This window comes from Rana temporaria, chromosome 1, assembly GCF_905171775.1.
Source record: "Rana temporaria chromosome 1, aRanTem1.1, whole genome shotgun sequence".
Lineage (NCBI taxonomy): Eukaryota > Metazoa > Chordata > Amphibia > Anura > Ranidae > Rana > Rana temporaria.
This window is the reverse complement of record NC_053489.1, coordinates 524,192,942-524,219,891: the sequence shown is the minus strand read 5'-3', so window position 1 is coordinate 524,219,891 and position 26,950 is coordinate 524,192,942. Positions and strand designations below refer to the sequence as shown.

Below are 26,950 nucleotides of genomic sequence, written 5' to 3'. Positions count from 1 at the left end.
AAGCACCTTTTGGCACCAAGGCTGTGATGTATTTTTTTTAATTTGCAAAGATATCAACAAACTTATTTTTCATGTTGTCATAACGGGGGTCTAAGAGCCGGTTCACACAGGGGCAACCTTTCAGGTGACTCAGCCACCTGACAAGTCGCGGTCCGCTCTATTCAATGGAACCGTTCTAATAGGAGCGACGCAAGTCGCTCCGACTTAGAAAAAAGTTCCTGTACGACTTTGGGGGCGACGCGGGGCGACTTGCATTGACTTCAATACAGAAGTCATTTTGCAAGTTGCCTCTCAAGTCGTCTTAAGATCGCCTTGCCGGGTCGCCCCCAAAGTCGTGCTGCCTGTGTGTGAACCGGCTCTAAGGGGGTATACAGTATCTCACAAAAGTAACTACACCCCTCACATTTTTGTAAATATTTTATTATATCTTTTCATGTGACAACTCTGAAGAAATTACACTTTTCTACAATGTAAAGTAGTGAGTGTACAGCTTGTACAACAATGTAAATTTGCTGTCTCCTCAACATAACTCAAAACACAGCAATTAATGTCTAAACCGCTGGCAACAAAAGTGAGTACACCCCTAAATAAAAATTTCCAAATTGTGCCCAAAGTGTCAATATTTTGTGTGGCCACCATTATTTTCTAGCACTGCCTTTAACCGTCTTGGGCATGGAGTTCACTAGAGCTTCATAGGTTGCCACTGGAGTCCTTTCCACTCCTCCATGATGACATCACGGAGCTGGTGGAAGTTGGAGACCTTGCACACTTCCACCTTCTGTTTGAGGATGCCCCACAGATGCTCAATAGGGTTTAGGTCTGGAGACATGCTTGGCCGGTCCATCTTTACCCTCAGCTTCTTTTGCAAGTGGATGGTGACTACACCTGTTTTTGCCAGAAGAGAAAAGGGGATATAAAATGTTGAGCCAAAAAAAAAAGAGAAAAGTGTGAAAAAAAAGTTATGGAAATTGCTGCATAAGATCCTGTAACATTGTTCTTCCAGGAAAACCGTAGATGAGTAGTAGGAAGGAGAGGTGTGTGTGTGTGTATATTGTATATTACACACACCTTCCTACCACTTCTGGTCAATGGTTTATTTTTTAATAGTAGTTCTGTCACTTGTTTTGCTCTCACATTGTATCGCTAAGTATTTTTGACTTTAAAGCGGGAGTTCACCCGGAAAAAAAATTCTCCCGCCGCTTCCAGGTATGGTCTTCGGGACTGGGCGTTCCTATTTGATTGACGGCCTTCCGACGGTCGCATACAGCGCGTCACAAGTTGCCGAACGTCGGTGCGGCGCTATACGGCGCCTGCGCACCGACGTTCGGGTACATTCGGAAACTGGTGACGCGCTGTATGCGACGGTCGGAAGGCTGCCTATCAAATAGGAACGCCCAGTCCCGCAGCCCATACCCGGAAGCGGCGGGAGAACATCTATCTCAAAAAAGGTAAGTACTGCATTGATTTTAATCAAAACACCCGATTCTGCTTCACGTAATTAGGCCCAATCTACTGTTAAAAATTTATTTTTTGGGTGAACCTCCACTTTAATGTATATATTTTCATACATTCTAAAGTCAAAAATACTTGGTGATACAATGTGAGAGCAAAAACGGTGACAGAACTACTATTAAAAGATTATGTAAAAAACAAACCATTGACCAGAAGTGGTAGGAAGGAGGTGTGTGTGTGTGCAATATATACCCTACTACTTCTCTACAGTTTTCTTGGAAGAACAATGTTTAAAGATCTTATGCAGCAATTTCCATAACTTTTTTCCACACTTTCTCTCACTTTTTTGGCTTAACATTTTATATCCCCTTTTTCTCTTCGACAAAAACAGGTCTAGTCACCATCCAATTGAATGATTGGTGGCATCAACTAAATATGTTACGGATCTGTGGTATCGATTTGATATGCTAATTGTTTAAAGATGGAGCTTGTTCTAAATGGAACCTGTCATGTTGAGTATAGTCTTGGCCACTGTGCTGCAGCTTAGTTTCAGGGTCTTCACAATCTTCTTGTAGCCTAGGTCATCTTTAGGTAGAGCAACATTTTTTTTTTTAAATCATCAGTTATTTGCCTTGAGGTGCCATGTTGACCTTCCAGTGACCAGTATGAGAGAGTGAGAGCAATAAACACAGAATTTAACACCCCTGCTTCCCATTCACAGCCGAGACCATGTAACACCAACACCGTGGAGGGAAAATGGTTAATTGGGTCCAATTTGGACATTTTCATTTAGGGGCGTTCTCACTTTTGTTCCCGGCAGTTTAGACATTAATGGCTTTGTGTTGAGTTATTTTGAAGGACCCGCAAATTTACACCGTTCTACAAGCTGTACACTCACTATCTTACATTGTAGCAAAGTGTCATTTCTTCAGTGTCGTCACATGAAAAGATATAATAAAATATTTACAAACATGTGAGAGGTGTACTCACTTTTTTGAGATACTGCATTTGTAGAAAATAATGAATTAAACACATTTTGGAATAAAACTGTAACATAACAAAATGTGGAAAAAGTAAAGCGTTGTGGATACTTCCCGGATGCATTGTATGTGGCCGTTTTGGATATCTTCGAGCTGAACTGCATGTTCCCTTTGTAAAGAGCAGATAGTCAGATAGAACCCACCTGATTTCCTGGCTAGGGGACATCCAGCATCATCTAGCCCTTTCCACCTTTAATGTCTTGGGCTTTCCTTTGTATTTTTATGCTTGTGTTACATTATGTTGACTGTACTGTATTTTCCTTCATTTCAGATCTGCTGGTGGACATGTTGGGGGTTTTGGCAAGCTATAGTCTTACCGTCCGTGAATTAAAATTGTTTTTTAGTAGGCTCCAAGGAGAAAAGGGACAATGGGTAAGCATGCATTTTTACAGAGATCAGTTTTGTGTAACCTTAAGCCCTAAGGGATGTGATAATTGAATGCCCCTCCAAACAGTCTTGCGCTTAATTTTTTTCTTCGGTTTTCTTTAGATTTACCTTCAACTAATATAGTGCAAGGGCCTGCCTGACTGCATACAAATTGAGTGTTTAGATTTCATTCCATATTATATGGCTTTAGTAAATCTAAAAGGAAAATTGAACAAGAAAATTGGCTAGCCTGATAGACACTTACAGTACATCGTAGGTGGAAATATATTTTCTACTAGTATTAAGCAAAATAAAGCTGGTGGAAAAGTGTTAACCGCTTCAGCCCCAGAAGAGTTGGGTGCTCAATGACCGGCCCATTTTTTGCAATACAGCACTACGTTGGCAATTGCGTGCTCTGGCAATGTTGTACCCAAATAAAGTTGACGTCCTTTTTTTCCCACAAATGGAGCTTTCTTATGGTGGTATTTAATCACCTCTGCGGTTTTAAATTTTTGCGCTATAAAAGCGACAATTTTGAAAAAAATAATATCTTTTACTTTTGCTATAGTAAATATCTCAATTTAAAAAAAAAACAACAAATTTTTTCCTCCGTTCAGGGCGATATTTTTGTTAAAAAATAAAAGAAAAAACGCAATAAGTGTATGTTGATTGATTTGTGCAAAAGTTATAGCATCTACAAACTATAGGAAAGATTTATGGCATTTATATGGCTTTTTTAATTTTTTACTAGTAATGGCGGGTATCTGCAATTTACAGAGCGATCAGTGCTATAAATTTGCACTTATTACTATGTAATTGTCACTGGCAGGGATGGGGATAACACTAGGGGGCGATCAAGGAGTTAATTGTGTTACCTATGGTGTGTTCCTGGGGGGAGGGGGAAGGGGACTCGCTATAGGAGATGACAGATCGTGTTTTCTACTTTGAAAAAAACACAATCTGGCTTCTCTACTCAGACAGCATGGGGATTTGTGTGTTTGCACACACAAAACCCCCTGTGCTCGTGATCGTGCCCGCCTGCCACTCATATTGGGTTCTCCACCATGCAGGTTGCTCTCTTCGGTGAAGCCGTATATGTACGGGATCTCGCCCAGGAGAGCCATTCTGCCACAGTATATCTGCGTGAGCCGGTCGGGAACCAGTTAGTGTCAATAAACCCAAAACAGTAAAAATCAGTCTGTATATGTAGTAAAGCATGTTTGTTATACTTTCAGTGGAGCCTAAGGGGTTAATCCTGCGCATTGTTCAAAAAAGGCTGTTTGAGCCTGTCTTCTCTAATCCTCCCCATTTACTGTCCCCAATCCATCTGCTGATAGTACAGAGCCTTGGCGGCACTCTGTACATGCTTAGTTGGTGTGTATTGCTACAGTTTTTTTTTTTTTGGATGGTGCATGTGATCAGCACAGGGCCAATCCGCACTGTCCAGACAGAGCGTCCTGGGTGGGGGGTCCTGTCTGGGGTCACGCAGCCTCATAGGACAGGCAGATGACACTGGTTCACAGGTTCATCTCAAAAAGTTAAAATAACGTCGAAGTTCATTTATTTTAGTAATACAATTAGAAAAATTGAAGCTCCTATATTAGATTCTTTACACACAGAGTGATAAATATTTCAAGCATTTCTTTATTTTAATTTGGTGATTATGTTTACAGCTAGTAAAAACCCCAAATTCTGTATCTCAGAAAATTACATAAGACCAAAAAAAAGGGGTCTTTAATACAGAAATAGGTGATTGGTAGGGGGCGCTGTTGTGACAGGAATAGTGTCTATAACTAAATGACAGAGATATTGTTATACTAAAATAAACAAATAAATCTGATCGATATGTGATAGCAATTACAAAACTCATGTGATATAAAATAAAAAATAATCAAAATATATCAACCAAAACCAAATTCCAAATAATTAGTTGGGTCAATATTAAAAGAAAAAATCCACAAAAGAACCTCTAAAGAGTGATGTGCTCCCAAAACCATATATCAGAAAGTAAATATATTTGTGATAATGATAATGTCCATATATTCCTAGAATAGTGGTAAACCACTAATAAACACAGGAGTGAATCTTCTAAATGGTCCAGAAAATAAACATGCAATCTTCTCATGGACAGCAGTGCTTCAGATATTCCTTCCACCAATTACGCAAAACGACACCCAAAAGTGCAGATAATAAATGCGCTTACCAAAGCGATTGGACTCCTTTAACTAAAAAGAGAGTCAAAATCGCTTGTGCAGTTGTTAATGTCTGCAAACATGTAGTGCGTCCTCCAGTGGTTAAACATAGGCAAATCTTCTCCCAGTAATCTCATAAATGGAATATAAAACAGAAAAAAGCTCCATAGTGCAACCGGTTTTTATTATAAAATTATAAAACAGATCATGGGCCAAGTGGCCACTTACATTAAAAGGTGCCCATCCCGCCACTGGATCTGCGGGCCTTGAATAGTGGTGGCAAACCTCAATTTGCGTGTGGCGTGTGTCTCCTCTCGCCTCGCCAGCTCACAGGGTCGGATGATGGGAAATGAGTAAAAAGCGTGACCAGGCTACGCCGCCGACGATCGTTTCGTAAACACGCCCCCCTGAAGACGTGTTTACGAAACGATCGTCGGCGGCGTAGCCTGGTCACGCTTTTTACTCATTTCCCATCATCCGACCCTGTGAGCTGGCGAGGCGAGAGGAGACACACGCCACACGCAAATTGTCACCTCCTCTATTCAAGGCCCGCAGACCCAGTGCTGGGATGGGCACCTTTTAATGTAAGTGGTCACTTGGCCCATGATCTGTTTTATAATTTTATAATAAAAACCGGTTGCACTATGGAGCTTTTTTCTGTTTTATATTCCATTTATGAGATTACTGGGAGAAGATTTGCCTATGTTTAACCACTGGAGGACGCACTACATGTTTGCAGACATTAACAACTGCACAAGCGATTTTGACTCTCTTTTTAGTTAAAGGAGTCCAATCGCTTTGGTAAGCGCATTTATTATCTGCACTTTTGGGTGTCGTTTTGCGTAATTGGTGGAAGGAATATCTGAAGCACTGCTGTCCATGAGAAGATTGCATGTTTATTTTCTGGACCATTTAGAAGATTCACTCCTGTGTTTATTAGTGGTTTACCACTATTCTAGGAATATATGGACATTATCATTATCACAAATATATTTACTTTCTGATATATGGTTTTGGGAGCACATCACTCTTTAATTAGAGGTTCTTTTGTGGATTCTTTCTTTTAATATTGACCCAACTAATTCTTTGGAATTTGGTTTTGGTTGATATATTTTGAATATTCATATCGATCAGATTTATTTGTTTATTTTAGTATAACAATATCTCTGTCATTTAGTAATAGACACTATTCCTGTCACAACAGCGCCCCCTACCAATCACCTATTCACTAAAACTTAATGAGGTACCACCTTTTTTTATTTTTTTAGGGGAGCAGCTCTATTCTAATTTTAATTGTAGTATTTATATGTTCCACATTAAAAAAAAATTTTGGCGCGAAAATATATCTTCAAACCTTTAATACAGAAATGTTGGCTCATTCAAAACTTAGTCAGGGTTCCTTTTGCATGAATTGCTACATCAATGCGGCATGGCATGAAAGCAATCAGCCTGTGGCGCTGCTGATGTCTTATGGAAGCCCAGGTTGCTTTCATGGCAGCCTTCAGCTCGTCTGCATTGTTGGGTCTGGGGTCTCTCCTCTTTGTGTTGACAATACCCCACAGATTCTCTATGGGATTTAGGTCAGGCGAGTTTGCTGGTCAATTAAACACGGTAATACCATGATCATTAAACCAGGTATTGGTACCTTTGGCAGTGTAAGCAGGTGCCTAGTTCAGCTGGAAAATGAAAATGCATTTCCATAAAGCTGGTCAGCAGAGGGAAGCATGAAGTGCTCTAGAATTTCCTGGTAGAGAGCTGCATTGACTTTGGACTTGATGAAACACAGAGAACCAACACCAGCAGATGACCTGGCTCCCCAAATTATCACTGACTGTGGAAACTTCACACTGGACCTCATGCAACTTTGATTCTGTGCTTCTCCACTCTTCCTCCAGTCTCTAGGACCTTGATTTCCAAATTAATTGCAAAATGTTACTTTCATCCGTATAACAGGACTTTGTACCACTGAGGGACAGTCCAGGCCTTGTTCTCCTTAGCCCAGGTAAGACGCTTCTGCTGTTGTCTGGTTCAGAAGTGGCTTGACACAAGGAATGCGACAGTTGTAGCCAAAGTCCTGGATATGTCTGTGTGTGGTGGCTCTTAAAGCACTGACACCAGCTATAGTCCACTTCTTGTGATTCTTGAATGTCCTTGGCTTCACAATCCTCTCAAAGCTGTTGCTTGTGCACCTTTTTCTACCACTTTTTCCTTCCAGTCAACTTTTTACACTAATATGCTTGGATACCGCACTCTGTGAACAGCCAGCTTCTTTAGCAATGACCTTTTGCGACTTGCCCTCCTTGTGGAGGATGTCAATTACTGTCTTCTGGACAACTGTCAAGTCGGCAGTCTTCCCCATGATTGTGTAACCTACTGAACCAGACTGAGAGAACATTTAAAGGCTCAGGAAACCTTTACAGGTGTTTTGCGTTCATTAGCTGGTTAGAGGGCGACACCGTGAGTCTACAATATTAAACTTTTTCACAATATTCAAAGGGCTCATTTACACTTGCTTTGGCTTCAATACACATTAGGGCTAGTTCACACTTCCTTCAAAACAAGGCTTTGGTCACGCTTTGTTAAGTCTCTCTGAATGCTTTTCAGAGCTCCTGTCACTAAATAAAAGGGCTAGCTTACAGTCTTGTTGACGCCTTGCTCTTGATTTGCTTTGGCTTTGCTTCAAAAGTTATAGTTGTGCTTCAAAGCATCTTCAAAGCCTCCATAGAAGTCTATGGCAAAGCTCTCTTGAAGCCCCACCAAAGGCTCATCGAAGCCCCACTGAAGGACCAAGCAAAAGCAAGGTGTAAACAGGACTGTAAGGTAACCATTTATTTTTCATACATCATGGGACACAGTCAGGCTAATATTCATTACCTGTTGGGTTATACTTGCATCTCCAGGTGAATGGACACTGGTAGACCAAAGATCTTTAGACAGGAAGTGATCCCCTATATAAACCCTCCCATACAGGAAGTCCATCAAATTTTTACCAGTATACACCAAAAAACCGCGCTATCACAACACAGTAAATTCAGGCAGCGGCTAGCGTGTGATGACAAGAAAAATAAAACAATATAAAAATAAAAATAAAACAATATAAAAAGGCGCGGCTTTTTATATTGTTTTAAATTTTTACCAGTGTCTGCAAGGCAAAATCCTTTAGTCTCCCATTCACTGGTGCAAACCTTTATGCAGGGGGCAAATCGATTGCTTCCCCCATTCGGCGGTCACCTATGTGTCCTTGGTAATTGAACTTGGTGCTTTCTGTGTTACAGAAACAACCATTTGAACCTAATAAGGAAATCCCATTAGACTTGCTGTCACGTAAGCTCGCCTTCCTGATGGCTAGAAGGGTATCGGAGTTGGCTGCACTTTCATGCAGGGAATCGTAGTTAATCCTTCACCACGACAGAGTTGTATATGGGGGTTTCCTTATACAGGAAAAATATGGGGACTCTTGTTAAAGCATCGACAGTAAAATTCTGTAGAAATATGTGGGCCTGGTCAAACCTCAATCATGAGAGCCACAACACCGATATGAATATCAAAAATATTTATTTTGTAAAAAGGTTTTCTTTATAAAAAGACATAGAAAAAGAAAAAAAGAGGAAAAAAGCAAAAATATTGTACATTGAATACTATAGAATGCATACTAGACAAATTCCAGACTATCAAGTAAAATGATACTTCAAGTGCATATAGATGCAGGTGATCTTCATTTCATCCCACATGTAACGGTTCTACTAGTTTCGCCCAAGGGGGCTTCGTCAGGAACCAATGGGGGGCAGTAGTCTGAGCAAACAAAGAGTATATCAATGAACAGGAACATATAAATCATAATATATACAAATAGTCACATAAATTGATTATATCGGTACATACAAACGTGTCTGGTTGACCATAGAGTTTAATATAATCATCGTTTATTATAGAACATAAAGATAATGTATTTTATTTAAATAAATGAAAGTCGAGTTAATGGAGTATCTGTGGTAGCTGTGGACTTTAACGAAAAAAATAAATAATAATTGTAAAGAATATAGTAGAACTAGTAGAACCGTTACATGTGGGATGAAATGAAGATCACCTGCATCTATATGCACTTGAAGTATCATTTTACTTGATAGTCTGGAATTTGTCTAGTATGCATTCTATAGTATTCAATGTACAATATTTTTGCTTTTTTCCTCTTTTTTTCTTTTTCTATGTCTTTTTATAAAGAAAACCTTTTTACAAAATAAATATTTTTGATATTCATATCGGTGTTGTGGCTCTCATGATTGAGGTTTGACCAGGCCCACATATTTCTACAGAATTTTACTGTCGATGCTTTAACAAGAGTCCCCATATTTTTCCTGTATAAGGAAACCCCCATATATCCTCTTTCATAGAGGGACTTGAAAGCTGACAGTCAATCCTTATTTAATTAATGTTTATGCTCTGTCAATCCACTTATATCACGACAGAGTTGTGTTACGACCTGTTCCATCCTTTTTACCAAAAGTGGTGTTGGCCTTTCATTTAAATTGGGACATTATTTTGCCTTCTTTTTTTCTCTTGGCCTCGTTTGGCGTAAGAGACAACTGCATTCTTTGGACGTTGTCCAGGCAGTCAAGGTTTATTTGTCGAGATCTGAGGGTCGGACGCCCTTTTTTGTTTTACCGAAAAGGACCCAAGAAGGGGAAGGAAGCTTCCATTGCCAATTGGGTCTGTCAATTGGTCATTCAGGCCTTTGGTCTGAAACGTAAAGTACCTCCCCTTTTTAAGGTGAGAGCTCATTATACCAGGGGTGTAGGAACCTCCTGGGTTTTTCGCCATCAGGTGTCTGTGGCTCAGATTTGTAAGACTGCTACCTTGTCTTCAGTGCATATGTTCACAAAATGTTATCAAGTGGATGTTCGAGCAGCCAAGAATTCGACTTTCGGCCGCAGTGTACTGCAGGCTGCTGTATAAAGTTCTAATGGCTATTGTTTAGCAGGGTGTCTCTCTACCTTCAAGGCTATTGCTCTGGGACTTCCCAGCAGGTAAGAATATTAGCCTGTATTCCATGATGTATGAAAAAGAAAATAGTATTTTTTCATCATACTTACCTGTAAAATCCTTTTCTTTGAGTACCTCATGGGACACAATCCCTCCCCTCCCTCCTTCTTTTTTTTTTTTTTTTTTTTTTTGAGGATTTATTGCTTGCTTCAAAACTGATGTGCTTCCTGTATGGGAGGGTTTATATAGTGAACTTTAGACCTTTGGTCTACCAGTGTCCATTCACCTGGACATGGAGTATAACCCAGCATGTAATGAATATTAGCCTGACTCTGTTTCCCATGATGTACTCAAAGAAATGGATTTTACAGGTAAGTATGACAATCCTATTTTTATTTAGTGACATGAACTTTTTTACTGGCATTCAGAGACCTTTAACAAAGCGTGTCAGCCTTATTTTGAAGCAAGTGTAAACTAGCCTAAACTGTTCATAAAAAAAATTAACCGCGAGAGCTTACGGACTTTAACGGTATGGATGTAGGCCATTTTACCTGAAGCCAGGCTAAAAAACTTCCAGATATGGCATCCCTCTCTCGTTGCTGGTATGTGTCAGACGCTCCCAGCCCTTACTGACTGCATCATCACAACAGCAAGCTGTCAAAACCTCCAACGATGCATGGTTCCCCACAGGGGCGTAACTATAGGGGGTGCAAGAGTCACGATCGTGACCTAGCCCCTGTCTTAAGGGGGCCACGTGCGGCTCCCCTGTCGGGTTTGTCTACACTTGTATGAGCCAGAGCTGGGAGGCCGAGCTGATTGTTCTTGGTATGGATGACTGCTTGACTGTACTCTCTGAATGCAGCTAGTACCAGGCTGGATAGGAGGGGCGGCATATAGGAGAACTGATCTCCTCTATTCTCCTAGCTCCTGCGTGACTTTCATTTATTTATATATATATATATATATATTAAAAGCTACTACTTACCCTGTCTGCTGCCCTACTGACCAACATCATTTATACTCCAAACTGACACCACTAGTGGAACTACCAGGGTTGCAAAGGTTGCACTTGCCACTGGGCCCTTGCCTTCCCCCACCAGGGCAGGGCCCAAGACTGCAGGACTGCACAACGTGTGAAAGGGATCCACTGCAGGACCGTAAAGGGTCATGGGATCATTGAGAAGGGCTCGGAGGTAATGGCCCAGGCCGGAGGTCAGGGAAACCTTCATGGTTTCTTATACCAAGGACCTGAGGATTCTACCTGCAGCACTGAGCTCAGAATCAAAGAAAGTTTGTCGCTGTGATAGTGAGACACGCAGTAACACTTTATAGCATCTTCGTAACATTCTAGCAAAAAACAGGACAAGGGTGGCATCTCTGAAAGTTTATAGCCACGTTTCAGGAAGTACATAAATGGCCTATTGCAAGTGCATTTTTTTTGTTTTAGGTGCAGGATGGATAGTTCCCATCCCACTGCTGGAAGACCGCACTGTATTTAGTTGAGGTTACATATTGTTTGCACAGCTCTCACAGCTGCTGCATCACAGATTAGCCTTTGCTGCAGCTTTTCACCTTATGAATTATTACAGTGTTGCAGTCTAATGGATATGGAAGAGAAGGCTTCCTGCATCAAACTGATGTCACTATCTAAGATCACGTCTTCCAACCTTTTAACCCCAGAGGAACTCTTTAAAAAAAAAAACGCCTGTTAAGATTAATCCATCATTGGTCGTTGGGAAAACGCTCCCTACATTGGAGCATAAGAATGCTATCCATACACTGAACTAAAAAAAAAAAATGTCCTGCTACTGGCTCTGCCAAGTGGCAATGCATCTGGAATTGTGTATGCATCTTCAATGGGATTTTAATTAACCACAGCTCAAGGGAACCCCTAGCAACTTCTGGAAGAAGGGTTTCCCTAGTTGAGAATTGGGTGGTCTAGGTTGTCAAATGACAGGAGTTTATGGGCTGCATTTTAATGAGTTGAAGTTTGTTTGGAAATTTGATGCCTTTTTTGTATATTTTGAATGGTCAGAAATATATTCATGCAGATGTTTATAAAGTTGGACCTCTTTCACACTGATGTGCTTTGCAGGCGCTATAGCGCTAAAAATAGTGCCTGCGAAGAGCCTTGAAACAGCGACCCCATTCACACTGGAACGGTGCACTGGTAGGGCGTCAGAAAAAGTCCTGCCAGCAGCTTCTTTAGAGAGCATTAGGAGCACTGAACTCGCTGCTCCTAAAGCGCCCCTGCCCATTGAAATCAATGGGCAGCGCCGCTTTGCGAGCGCTTTTAACCCTTTTTCAGGCGCCAGCGGACTTTCACACTGGAGTGAATAGAGACGCTCTTTCAGGCGCTATTTTTAGCGTTCTAGCACCTCAGGGTAAAAGGGGTCTTGGTCTATGCTGTTGACTTTGTTATTAGCTACACTTGAAAGGAAACCTACAGCTGGTATTTTTCATAGGTTAGTTTTACACTGGAAGTGCAAGTACCATTCTTCTGAACCAAAATCTTCCTTTGTTGATTTTCTTTTTCTTTTCATCTGTCGTAGCCTCCACATGCAGTAAAGCTCTTGTCAGTGTTAAAGCACATGCCTCAGAAATATGGTCCTGATGCCTTTTTCAACTTCCCTGGAAAGAGTGCTGCAGTAAGTACTACATCATTGTGCTGTATATTTATTTTAATTTTTTTTAGTTACAGGTGTGTTTCTTAAAGTGGATGTAAACCCACTCTCATCAATTATAAAGTACTGCCATAGTGCTGAACTGTAAGGATATACATGCCTCCTGCATGTACCCTTACCTGTCAAATGTGACCCATTTTAGCAGTTGGAAGCCCCCAAAAACAGCAGATTTATTTATATATATATATATATATATATATATATATATATATATATATATATTCCCCTTGGCCAGATCGTGCACAGGAGAGGCAGAGCGCGCGTTCTGGGTAAAAGCAGAGCGCACTCACGGCCCCCTGTCATGTCTGTACACACATCAATGTCCAGTGACAGTCGGGGATGATTGGTGCGATGGGGACAGCTGTGCGCACCGATTTCCCCCCCCCCCCTGCATGCTTTTCATCATCTGCTTCTCCTCCTGCCTCCCGCGCCTTTCACCTGAAAAGCCATGCAGGGGGCATCGGTGCCCACAGCTGACCTGTTGCACCGATCATCCCCGACTGTCCTCGGTGTCTTCCTCCAGCGCCGTATCCCCCTCATCCTGATCTGTGTGTCCACATCCCCCCCTCCGCTGCTGTGTTTTCCTCCTCCGCTCTGCCACCCCTCGTCCTGCTCCGTGTGTCCATATCCCCCCGATGTGTCTTCCTCCTCTCTCCCTCGTCCTGCTCTGTGTGTGTCCATACCCCCCCTTGTGTCTTTCTCCTCTGCCCCCCCTCGTCACCCGCAGCCGGCTTCCCTCCCCTCTCTCTCCTCTCCAGTGGGCTGCAAGGGGGGCAATCTGTCAGGATGGAGAGCAGAGAAAGGGGGTCTGGTATGTCAATTTCCAGCCCCTTTCTTTTCTGAACGGGACACAGAGCATTCGTTACAGATCGCTGTGTGTCCTGTGACAACTGAGCAGAGTAATCTGTAATGTTACTCTGCTTCAGTTTATGAATGGAGTGGAGCCACTGTCTTCTCTCTATTCATTTTCTGTGCAGATAAAAGGACTGGGGAATCTGTCCTCTGTCCCTTTCTCTGTCTAAAATGTGAGATGTCAGGGGTCTCAGTTTAGACACCTGACATGTAACCAACTCCCCCAACAGGGCTGATAAAAAGGAAAATATTCCAAAATTGAAAAAAAAAAAAAAAATGAAATTTAAAAAAGAAACGAACAACTGACACCACAACTGCTCCCCCCATACTGACACCGGCCACTGACACCGGCCACTAACCCCACTGACACCGGCCACTAACCCCACTGACACTGGCCACTGCCGCATCCCACCACCCCCTCTCCCAAACGCACTATGAAAAAATATATAAAAAATATATTAAAAAAATTAAACCCCACCTCCCATCAATAGTACAACAAAAATTTTAAATAATAATAATAAAAAATCCACTGGTCCTAAAAAAAAAACTTTTGAAAAAAAAAAAAAATGTAAAATAAAAAAAAAATCTGACACTGTCCCCTATCCTGACACCATCCTGCACGTACTACCAACCACTATACACTTCTCATTCCTGTGATTCACACCACATTGCTGTTCAGATCACATGCAATGACCGTATGGCTGAAATCGCATTGCATTTGGACCAAACACGCACAGGACCCTTTTTTTGGTCTGCACCAGAATCGCATTGGTGTTCACACCTATGCAATGTGATTCATGTCCGAACTGTCAGTTTGCAGTGCGATATGCGAGCTGAAATGGGGGTGTCTTTACCATTGTATGACACTCCCCAGCAGTTCGCATATGGCAGTGTGAACTGCCGTGCGAGTCGAGTGCGATGTGGGAACCCGCAGTAGATTCGCAGGGTTACCGAATTGCACCAGTGTGAACCGAGCCTTGGTGGGAGCAGTCAGATGACATTTGTAGGCTGTATGCTTTTGAGGCTCGGTTCACACTGGTGCGATTCGGGAACCCTGCGAATCCACTGCAGGTTCCCACATCGCACCCGACTCGCACGGCAGTTCACACTGCCGTATGCGAACTGCTGAGGAGCGTCAAACAATGGTAACGACTCCTCCATTTCAGCTTGCATATCGCACTGCAAACTGACAGGACATGAATCGGATCGCATAGGTATGAACACCTATGCGATTCTGGAGCGGACCAAGAAAGGGGTCCTGTGCGTGTTTGGTCCGAATGCGGTGCGATATCAGCCATACTATCTGTATGGCTGAAATCGCACTGCACGGACATCGCATGTGATTTGCGCTGTGACTCACATGCGATCTTGCACAGCGCACTAATGTGAACCGGCCCTAAGCTCATTCAGCCTTACTGGGTGTAAGTATTAAAAGTGAGAAATCCACCCCTCTCCCACATAACACATCTTGCTAATGTCAATGAATGTTGCATCTCTGATCAGGTGACCTCAGACACACACACACACACACACACACACACACACACACACACACACACACACTGCAATATAACAATAATAAGATCACTCAAGCTTCTCCTCTGCCCAGCTCTGACTAAATACATCTCCTATAATCGCTTGTCTATGTATATTCTGATGGCTGTTCACTGCAGCATACATTTCCTCGTCGCACTGAACTGTGGATCACACCCTATGATGAGAAACATCCAGTCAAAACACCGAAAAAGGCAGCCAATCCTGGCTGGAGGGGAGGGGGATGTTAATTGTGAACTTTTTACACAGGATGTGCCTCTGTCTCAGGCTAGTGCATGAGATATGTAAATAACCTGTCGCTCACAGCAAGGGGGCAGAACGGACTAAGGTTTTTCTCTGTAAATCCGTATTATTTCACTGAACAATAAAAGAGAATTGCTCAGAGCTGGATTAACTCTATGTGGCAAGACTGGGCACAGATGATAGGAAATCTTATTCTCTACATTGTGGCATCAGGAAAAAATAAATACATTTTTTTTTATGTCACAATGTACAGTATAAGATTTCCTATCATCTGTGCCCAGTCTTGCCACATAGAGTTAATCTAGCTCTGAGCAATCCTCTTTTATTGTTCAGTGAAATAATACGGACTTACAGAGAAAAACCTTAGTCCGTTCCGCCCCCTTGCTGTGAGTGACAGGTTATTTACATATCTCATGCACTAGCTTCAGACAAGCATTATTTTTTAATTCCCACCCCCACTCCTTTTCTGAAGTCCATATGGTTACTTTTCTGGATTTTGACTGGATATTAGTGATCATAGCAGAATTCAGTGTAAAAAATACATAGGAAAAAATGCATGTTGACAAGGGGAGTGTAGAGGAGGGCGGAGAGTCTACTGACATCACAACTCCACCCACCGAGCTCCAGACAACAGAACCACCCACAGAATCTGCAGTTTTTCAGTTCTCAAAACAGACAGAGGGGAGACATTTGACAGGTAAGGATACATGCAGGAGGCATGTATATCCTTATAGATCAGCACTATGGCAGTAGTTTAGAAAGGATGAGAGTGGCTTTACATCCACTTTAAAGTAACAAACTTGTTGCATACTGTTCTATGTAGTACTTAAATTTAGGCTTTGTTCACACCATGCATTGCAGGCAATTGACTTGTTTGCCATTCATTTCTAATTATTTCTCAAAGTTCACAGCAGAGCGCTGAAGTCATTCACATCCTTTTCTTAGCAGCTCAGCTCGTCCCGTTCCATCTTCCTAGAGCCCTACTTCTTTGTATACACATTTACATGTTAAAGGCTTGAAGGCTGCCTTGTCACTTCTGGGAGAGGGGAGCTGAACTTCTGAGAGACTGACTTAAACAACTTTTGTTTTTCTACCGTTCTCTTTTGAGGATAAATTGCTCTACAGAGATTGCAGCTATGGTGGTCTATGAGAGTGTTTAGGAGAGAATTGTTGAAAGTTTTTTTTTTTTTTCTTTTCTTGCAGTTTAATTGTTGTAAAATAGAATGTAATCTAATCGAAATTTTTATTTTCATGTTTAGGCCATTGCCTTACCTCCAATTGCTAAATGGCCATACCAGAATGGCTTCACTTTTCACACTTGGCTGAGAATGGATCCAATAAACAATATAAACGTTGACACAGCAAAGCCCTATTTGTATTGGTAAGTTTTACTTGGGCATACCTTTTAATATGAACACAATTTGAAAAAACAACGAAGTTGCCATTGTCTTTCTAATCTCTTCAAATCCACGAATTCTGGAACGTTGAAGATGCTAGTTCATATATATAATCACATTCTAAAATTCTATTCAAATTTTAAATTGAATTTGTTTCAAATGCAAATACAAGACAAGTCTCATCACGTTTGTTTTAGTGCCATACATATCAAGAGTACAACAAAATCGCCCAATTCATTTTTTCCCCCTTCACATTTACCTTGGTAAACTATACACTAATATGTTGGTAGGACTGAGCGGTAGACCAAGGATTGGTGACCTCCATCCCACGAAACCACCCCCTGAGAGGAGAGCAATTAGATGGCAACAGTAGTGATGACAAAATTGAGGGGTTCTCTGTATTAAAATGTGCATGGTGGTATAAATTAATGCTAGTGGTCTTTTAGTCTTCTGTTAATTACAATCCGCTACATTTTGTTGTCTAAACACTCAAATCACTGTCTTAGGGCTCTTTCACATGGAGCGCCCATACAGGTCCGCCTGTCAGTTTTTTTTGCGGACCTGTACGGGCGCTCCGTGCTCCTCTATGGAGCCGCGGATGACAGCGGTGACATGCCCGCTGACATCCGACCCGCTCCGATTTGCCAAAGTGTGACCGAGGAAAAACCTACCTTTCCTACCGTCTGGCGGATGAGATCGGGTGAACACGGACAGACGGTCCGTGTTCATCCGATCCCCCCATAGGGGGGAGCGGAGAAAAGACAGGGTGGTCCCTGCAAAGTGTGCGGGGACCGCCCTGTCATTCGCCGGCTCAGCGGGGATCAACATGGCGATCCCCGCTGAGCAAGCGGAGGTGCACGGGGCGGATCATTACTGATCCGCCCCGTGTGAAAGGGGCCTCAACAGGCTCCAGACTAATATATATTGTAGATTTTAAAAAGCAGATATTCCTGTATAGGAAACTTGTCCGTATAAGGTACTGAGATCCTAAATCAAACATTCCCCACCATGGTGATGCCCCTACCAAAGAGATCCCTCCTGAGCCCAACGGGCGGGGAAGGTTACCTCTCCCCTTTTATTCCCCTTATTCACGAGAAGGTGATAAGGTGAGATCATTTATGCTTGGTGGTCTACTAGAGCTGCATGAACATTAAAAAATTGCGATCTTGATTTAACCCCCCTCACAATCTTAATCCAGCATTTCCACAATCCATGTAAGTGTAGAGCAGTTCTCTCCTCGGAGCTGTCAAAAAAAAAAGTTTATCACAACATTGCTCAATGCTGAGAGATCAAAAAAAAAAAACATTGTATCATTTGGTTCTTTTTAGATCAAAGGGATGAACTTTTTGGTCTGTAAATTAGGTCAGTTTAACCACTTAAAACTAAGGCTAGGTTCACACTGGGGCAACCTGTCAGGTGACTCTGTCCCCTGAAAAGTCGCACCCCATTCAGTGCAATGGAACCGTTCTAATCCGAGCGTCTCAAGTTGCATTGACTTCTGTTAAAGAAGTCCTTTGCGAGCCGAGATGAAGTCGTGTGACTTTGAAGCCATGCTAGTGTGAACTGAGACTAAGCCTTTTTCTGACACTTGTTGCAGAGACCTTAGAGAATAAAATGGCGGTTGTGGTTACATTTTCTGCCGCACTGTATTTGCACAGCATTCTTTTAAACCCTTGTTTTGGGGTTTAACTTCAATGAATTAAAAAGAAAAAAAAAAAAAAAACATTAAAGTTAGCCCCATTTTTTTGCTAAATGTGAAAAATTATGATACACCAAGAATCGTGATCTTCTAATAAAAAAAAATTGTGAGGCTCCAGAATCGTGTTGCTTTAAGATCTACTGTGTTGAAAATTCTCAGTGGATCTCTGCTGCTTTTAGCATGTCCTGTGACTGAAGACCTGGCTTTGCATCAGAGGCGTAAGAGCTTCAGCAAAATATTACATCAAGACATACCAAAGCATCGATCATTGATTTTCCTACTGAGGAACAGCCAGGACTTCACAAGTCTAATAAGCTTTAGAATATGTGTTTGGATTGGTTGTAACCTTTGTGATTACAGTGCTGCCATGCTTCATATTATTATTATTTTTTTCTTAGAACTTTGAGGCCTTGAGATTATTTGTAACATATTTACATTAACACCCCCTTTGTAGTTTCAGAACAAACAAAGGACTTGGTTATTCTGCCCATTTTGTTGGTGGCTGCCTTATCGTCACATCCATTAAGTCAAAGGGAAAAGGCTTCCAGCATTGTGTGAAGTATGACTTCAAGCCACAGAAGGTGTGTAAGGAGATGGTCTGTTTTTGCCCCTTCCAACTTCTCTTTACTTTTATTAGGTTTACAATTAAATCGTTCAATCTCCTCTCAATTACAAACAATGTTTAGTGTGGGCTGACCTGATGAGCTAGAAAATGAATGCGTTTTTTGGGTACATCCTCACACTATATAATCATCAGAGTTTAAGGAGTTTGTCTGGCTTTAGAGTAGTTATAGACAGACACAGTCCTTACTAGAGCTGGCCATACATAAATCCAACTGGCTGAATTCTGAACCTTCTATGGTCGTTTTCGTTCATGAGAAGTCGATCTTTCAATAAACTTCTCACGAACAGGCTTGTAAAATTTTAGTTCAATCAGCGCTGTAGCCAATAGGCTGATTTTAAAGGTTAAAACCACCTGCAAATCGTAGCTACAGCAACGCTTTGCCATCGGTATAGTTACGGTGCCCATTCATTTCAATGGGCAGGAGCGATGGAGGAGTGGTATACACACTGCTCCAAAGATGCTGCTAGCAGGACTTTCTTTACCGTCCTGCTAGCGCACCGATCCAGTGTGAAAGCCCTCGGGGCTTTCACATTGGAGAGACAGCAGCGGCTCTTTCAAGGCGCTTTGCATGCAATATTTTTATTGTTAAAGCGCTTGCAATGCTCCTCAGTGTGAAAGGGGTCTTGCACAGTGGGGAGGATTGAATGTGTGAATGAGGCAATCTGTTAATTTTTTTTTTTTTTTCATTCAGCCGCTGGCCTGAACCAAATAAACGAATCCTATACGGCAAGCATAAAGAAGAAGTTCACCTTTTTAAAAAAAATAATAAATGCACATCTTTTTTTGTAGGTAAAAACAAATTTACATTTTTTTTATTTTTTATTGGGAGCCTGTAAAGCATTGCACCCGCGATCAGCATATCATGCTTTTGCAGACTGTTATTGTAAGCTTTCTGCTCATACTCTGTATGAGCAGGCAATTACACACTGACGGGAAGCATCAATGAACTACCTAGTGCTCAACGGCGCCCTGGTAGTTCATAAAGGTGCAAAGGCTTTCCCATATGTGTAGTTTCCCATTCACAGAACTCAGAAATGTTTAAAACAGGCGCAGGGAGAAGATCCCCGGCCCGCTGTCACAGCAAAGGACTCTGTTGGGGTAGTGGCAGCAGTAACATGATATATATTATACCATGAATATGGGTTTTATATGCAATATGTTATAAAAGGTGAACTTCTCATTTAAGAGTGATGGATAAGGAATTTATCCATCAACATGCTTCTTTTATAGATCAAGCAGACTACAAAATGGCTATTGGAGCCTATTAAAAATGTTTCACTTTAAATTGGTGTATAGAAAATGACCCTTCATTTCTGGCATTCATAGGCTTGTGAGTGGGGCTACAGCAGGCACCCCCCTACTTGCACTAAAGTGACTTATGTACCCCCCAAAAAAATGAAAGGAGCACCAAACCAGAAGATAAGAGTCCAATTGCATTTATTATTGGTGTGCTAAAAGACAGCCAATGCTTTTCAGGGCCCTTCAGGCCTACAACAAAAATATTTAATTGTGACTAATAAAATCACGAGCCCAACATTCATCAAACATCATCGATAACAAAGCTGTACACATTGTTAGGCTCACGATTTTATCAGTCACAATTGTATTACATTATATTGTGTTTTGTTGTAGGGGTTCCCACTTGTCTATTGTGAGCAGCCTAACCTGAGCCAGAGGGCTGTGTTTGCCCTCTCACTACTTTGTATAAACTTCTATTAAAGTTCCAGGGCCAGATGCCTTTTATTTTTCTAAATTAATTTTTTTCATTTTATGTGATGGCACATAATTTGGGAATATGTAGCGTGATTTATTATGAATTGGCTGAAATGTTTGACTTCTTATGTTTTCTTTTTAGTGGTACATGGTATCAATTGTCCATATCTATAATCGATGGAAAAACAGTGAATTGCGCTGTTATGTGAATGGAGAACTAGCTTCGTATGGCGAGATAACTTGGTTTGTCAACACAAGTGATGTGAGTATATTGTCTTTATCAAAAACTTTTATTGTATTGCATTGCCAGCTTTCAATGTATTTTGAATTTGTTTTGTCATTTGGGTTTTATTACTCTCCTGATGATAAGCTTTATATCTTTGTTACTTCAAATTTGACGTCTGCACTCTGACTGTTTGTCTATTGAAAGACACACAAGTCTTTAAACATCTTTTTGGTTATATTGCTGCCTACAGGAGACCTGGACACAGAAAAACCAAAAAACTGTAGGCCAGTTCAGGATAATCCTTTTTCTATCTGCATTCCTCAGTTTTTTTGCTAGTGTCGTGGGAAGATGGTCGTTTGCATGTAATTCTTGCTTTTTTTTTTTGTAATTGAGACTATATCACAGCTAGAAATTGTCTCTTTGATTGCCGCATTCCAGTGCGGTCATCCTCAGCCTGACCTTGGAAGTAATGCATTCAGAACTCGCTGTACTGTAAGCTGGTGCATTGACCACTGCCCCTGGATTCCTGTCTCAGGGTGTCTGCCTTCTTTGGCAATATCCTATGAAGCAACTCTTGCATGCAGGGACTAGAATTGTGTCTTCCTAAATGTTTTGCATAAACGAACTTGCAGCCCCATAGACTAGGATGAGAAGGCATTCCCCTGCTTCTCCCTCCTCCCCCTCCCTCCCTACTGCCTCCTCCATGCTAATAGATTAACTTGATGCTGTTTGCCAGTGTCTAATCCTCCTGTGGGCAGCAATATAATCAGAAAGTTAAAGCAATACTAAACACACACTGTTTAATTTAATTTACATTGTCCCTTCTATTTCTGTATGTAAATGATTGGGCTGTAACCAGTAACATTAAACCTTTATAAGCTCAGTCATGATTAGTTCTACTGAGTCGCATACATACTGCTCATGCTGTTTAGAGTTGCAGGCCAAACTCTGCATGGGAGCATGTCAGGAGCTACAGAGAATGCTGCTTTCATGCAGATTGCTATGATTTTTTTTTTCTGCAGCACACTACCCAGGCACATAATTTTGAACTGGTGGTTGAAAATATTAACTTTTTTGTTTGGTTTAAAAGCCATGTATTATCTAATATATTCAGAATTTCTACTATGTATTGGTGGAGATTTACTAAAAGGGACGCTTCACCTGACCCTCCTGCACACACGAAGATGCTGGGATTTGATGCTTACAGGCCAAACCTCCCACATGCATGTGATGCAAAAATTGACTATTTGGAAGTCGACATAAAAATTTTGCAAAATCTGAAAAGGAGAAAAACTTTTTGGTATTTAGCTATGCTAAAACTCTCCTTGTACATTTTGAATTTGTCCTCATTTCTTTTTTTTTTTTTTTTTTTTTAAAGTGTATTTTGTGCGTGTACTCGAGAGTGGAGCCGGACTGCAGGAGTTGGGAGTAGGCAGGCCTCCCCCAGAGGCAATCTGCCAACTTTTTCCATGCCCCGGGTGGCAATGGCGGGTGTGTGAGGGGGTCCTCCCACACAGCCCACCCTACCTGCTCCGCTTTGAAGCCCAACGGGGCAGAGGGACTCCCTATAAGGGAGTGAGAGGATCTAGCCCGCTCAACCAGCCCCGTTAGTCCTTCCCCTTTTTTTTTAGAGACCGCGTGGTCAAAGTGCGTGCATGTTAACCCAATTTCAAGTGCGTGTAAGTGTGGTGGTTTTTGTGGGAGGGGGGTGGGCGTACTAAGCGCAGGCTTACCTCGCATAGCACACCCACCGGGAGCCGGGCTGAGACCACCAAACTCAATTCACATGTAGCCGAGACCGGGATCCGAACCCCTAGCTGCAGAGGTGAATGGCTTATCAGCGCAGTGCCAATCGCGTTGAGCCACAGCAGCTCCCATTGTCCTCTTTTCTCATATTTGCTTTTTTTTTTCTTTTTCTGCAGACGTTTGACAAGTGTTTCCTTGGGTCTTCTGAAACAGCTGACGCTAACAGAGTGTTTTGTGGGCAGATGGCTGCTGTATACCTTTTTAGTGAAGCACTCAATGCTGCTCAAATTTTTGCAATTTATCAGCTGGGCCCCTCATACAAGGTACGTATAGGTAGTAAATCTGTCTGTATATCTGTAAATATCTCTCAAAGCTGTTTTATCCAAAATAGTCAAACACTTGTATAAATATTGCACGTGTAAAATGTAATTAAATACACTTTTTATTTGGTTGTCTACAGGCCTCTTGCACACAAAACAAAATGTATAGCCGCATGTAAAAAACAGAAAAGTTTACGCGACCGCCGGTGTTTTGTCGAGAAGTGCCCCCCCCATCGACTAGTGCCCGAGATGGACTGCGCATGCCCATCACAACAGCTGAGTTTATGATCAGCTGTAGTGATGGTGAGATGGTGCCTGCGCACAATAGCAGACAGAAGAAGATTTTTTTTCTTTCTGATTGTGCCTGCACTGCCGAGGCGTGTTTGTGTGGATTAGCACAAGATTGGGGCGAATTATTAAATGATGGGCAGTGCATATTTTTCTGCTATTTTTCCTGTAGGCTTGCGGGGCGTGTTTAGTAAACTGAAGGGTGGATTTTTGTATCAGAAAAATGTGTTTTTGAAGCACTGGGCATAATTAAAAAAATCCGCCACCATTTTAGCAGCGCTGCCCATCATTTAATGATCCGGCCCGATCATGTAAAAATCCGCCCCTCACCGTCATGAATGTGCCTCGGCAGCGCACGTTGTTGTATCGAGAAGTGGCCACTATTGTGTGCAGGCACCGCCTTGCCGACACAACAGCTGATCGTAAACGCAGTGTTGTGATGCGCATGTGCAGTTTGAGCCGTGCACTTCTTGATAACGGCCACTTCTCGATAGAACGCCGGCATATACCCGAGTACAGCACATAGCACATGGGCTTTCTGTGTGGGGGGAAATGCGCTGGAATTTACATGCCACAGGATTAGGGGCTCATGCGTAAAAATACTTTTTTTAAGGAAGAGAGGAATTATGGTGCCTTTTCATCTGCTGAGAATTGGCTCCATAAAACAATTATGTCCAGCTGTGGGAGTATGCTTCTTGTACAAGTGATTTTCAGATCTTGATGGCATCATTGTGGAAACTGCAGCTCTTGAAAATGCTACTATATCTACCAGTTCACTGGTATTGAAAGGGAGACTATCTTTTAATTTTTATTTTTTTTTGCCATGTGTTGTAGTCACCACCTTGGTGTACACTGAAAATGTATACCAGTCCCTTCTGATGTCTGTACCGCCCATCTTCAGAAGCATACAATTGGTTCCAGTTTATATTTGACTTTTTTTTTATTCAGTTAACTGCATAAGACTCGATGAAAAATGCACAATGAGATCTGTGGCATTCTAGTCAATGGTGACCTGCAGGCATAGTTGTGTGTCCTAATTTTGTTCTCTAATCTAAAACAATGTAGATTAGCACAACCTATTTTTCACTGTTTGCAGTGCATCTGCTCAGGTGAGCTTGTTTACTAACAGCCATGGTTCCCATAAGGGGTTGAGGGCCAAACATCTAAGCTCCCAGCTGGTAATTGCTGTCCTGCGATCATAAGACAATTCATGCTTTTTGTTAATGCTCTGCAAAAAGCCTAGTGAACCACACAATGGGGGTTATTTACGAAACTTGAAGTTGCACTTGGAAGTGCAGTCACTGTAAATCTGAGGGATGGATATGAAATGAGGGGAAGTTCTGCTGATTTTATTATCCAATCATGTGCAAGCTAAAATGCTGTTTTTTTTTTTCCCCTTGCATGCCCCCCCCCCCCCCGGATCTACAGCGACTGCACTTCCAAGTGCACTTTGCACTTGTAGTGCAAAGTGGATTTGCCTTTAGTAAATAGTCCCCAATGTCTTGCTACTACTAAAACTGGCAAACGACTGAACTTAAAAAGGTGAAACTGTTGCAAAAAAATAAAAAAAATAAATGGGTATTCACATCGGTGTGTAAAAGCGCTCATAGCATTCCTCATTGGCCCTCGCACCCAGTGCTTTTTTTCAGCCAGAATGTGGCGGCTGTTTTGCCACCTGAATTTCGGCCTCCGCTTCCCGTTCACCACTGTCTCTTGTAAACACAGCAGCCTTCTGTTTTTCAAATGACCGAATTTCTCTCTGCGACTCGCAACTCCCACAGATCCCTGCTGTGTACTCCTGAACTCTGCACTCTGAAATTTGCATACATAGTCTTAATGATAAAATATTAGTGCTGCCCATGATGAAATGGAGTTTGACACCCCTGCCCGTAGGGATATGAAGACTCCCCTAATAAGGGGTCACTAGCGTAAATCGATAGTCAAGACTTAATAGGAGATATTACATTTATAATGCAATATTTACTGTATGATATTTTTCTGGTCAGATTAAGTTGTTTAACAAATATGATATTTCAGCAAGTCTAGTAATGATTTTTCTTTTTTGTTTGCAGGGTACATTTAAGTTCAAGGCAGAGAGTGACCTTTTTCTTGCCGAGCACCACAAATTGTTGCTGTATGATGGCAAGCTGTCCAGTTCAATTGCCTTCACATATAACCCACGAGCTACAGATGCTCAGCTTTGCCTGGAATCATCTCCTAAAGATAACACCTCAATATTTATTCACTCCCCCCATGCCCTGATGCTTCAGGTACAGCTCGTTGACTTGTGTTCTATGTTGCTGTTTTTTCTACCTTGGCTAAATCTGGTCAGTGTAATGGAATTGATCATTGCTATCATCTAGACATTATCTGGTCTCTTTAGTTGGGTTAGTCAAGATGAAAAACGGCAAGAAAACATTAATGAATTATTTCTGTTAGCAGATATTTAGTAATTTTTTTTATTTTTATGCTGCGATCCTGGAACTTTGTCTCCAGGCATCGTGTAGTATGATGAGGCTTAAATCGGCTTGTATGATAAAACACACAGCATTTTACCCTACAGGCTAGTGCAGTGGCTCTGGCAGAGAACAGTGTGATGCATGTTTTAGCGCATCACACTTTTTTTTTTTTTACATTATTTTAAAATGTATACTATGCTATGTGAATGGGAAGATGTAACGCCTGTAAAGTAGGTGTTATCCCAACTTGGCTGCCAAAGTTGAAATACACTTTCTTCTCCCACTTACATTTACATTTACTTTGCTGGAGACTTTGCTAAGATGGCAGTAAAATAAATTCCAGGTAGTTATAATAGTTTATAGTTTTTAAAGTGGATTTATTGTTAAGTGAATATGGAACAGGGCTAAAATTTATTTTCTTACTAATCTGGTGTCCCTTAATGTATAAATAATTAAGTTACATAGTTGGTAAGGGTTGAAAGACACAAGTCCAGCCTGAATGTTTCATTTGGTTTTACTGCTGCCTTCAGGAGATTGGACATTGGCAGACAGACAGATGTAAGGATAGTCCCTCCCACTTCCATCATGCCTCAGTTTTATGCTAGTGTCCTAGGAGAATGGATGTTGTCTCTCCTCCTGAGGGAAGCAAAACCTTTTTTTTTTTTTTTTTTTTTTTTTTTTTTTCCCCACTCATCAAGGTTTTTTCTTCCAGAAAATTTATACAGTTCCTGCAGAGCCAGATGGAACTCATTTTACACCTTTCAGCTGATCCTTGGCATTTTCACAGGGGGGATACTTGGACCCTGCTGGGAAGAAGTAGGACTGGCTTCCTGAGCGCTGGGCTCTGCTGGTAAAAGCCTGTCTCTGAAGACCCTAAATGCTTGATGGAAGGGGATTAGTTAAACCTTCTGGACCAACACTTCTTTGCCCTTTTTTTATGTGGGGTTTGGTGTGTGCTTATGTTATCGTCTTCCCTTGCAAAAGCATTGCCAGCGCCTGGCTTACTGAGATTGTGTAGCTCCATTATTGGGTTGCAAATCACTGCCCTTACACAGGGCAGCCTCCTCTGGTTTGCGCTCATTCCCTCTTAGTCTCTCCTGCAGTCTGCACCACT

General features: G+C 41.7%; 1 protein-coding gene across 2 annotated transcripts in view; it reads left to right on the top strand.

Moving 5' to 3' along the window:
• The window catches only part of LRBA (LPS responsive beige-like anchor protein), a 789,979-nt gene that overhangs the window by 69,838 nt on the left and 693,191 nt on the right, over positions 1–26,950 (top strand). For both annotated transcript variants that reach the window (XM_040331890.1, XM_040331889.1), the window contains exons 3-9: positions 2,764–2,864; positions 12,583–12,678; positions 16,623–16,744; positions 18,914–19,040; positions 20,940–21,059; positions 22,946–23,092; positions 25,450–25,647. In XM_040331890.1, coding sequence (XP_040187824.1) covers positions 2,764–2,864; positions 12,583–12,678; positions 16,623–16,744; positions 18,914–19,040; positions 20,940–21,059; positions 22,946–23,092; positions 25,450–25,647 — 911 coding nt within the window. The remainder of the gene's footprint in view (positions 1–2,763; positions 2,865–12,582; positions 12,679–16,622; positions 16,745–18,913; positions 19,041–20,939; positions 21,060–22,945; positions 23,093–25,449; positions 25,648–26,950) is intronic.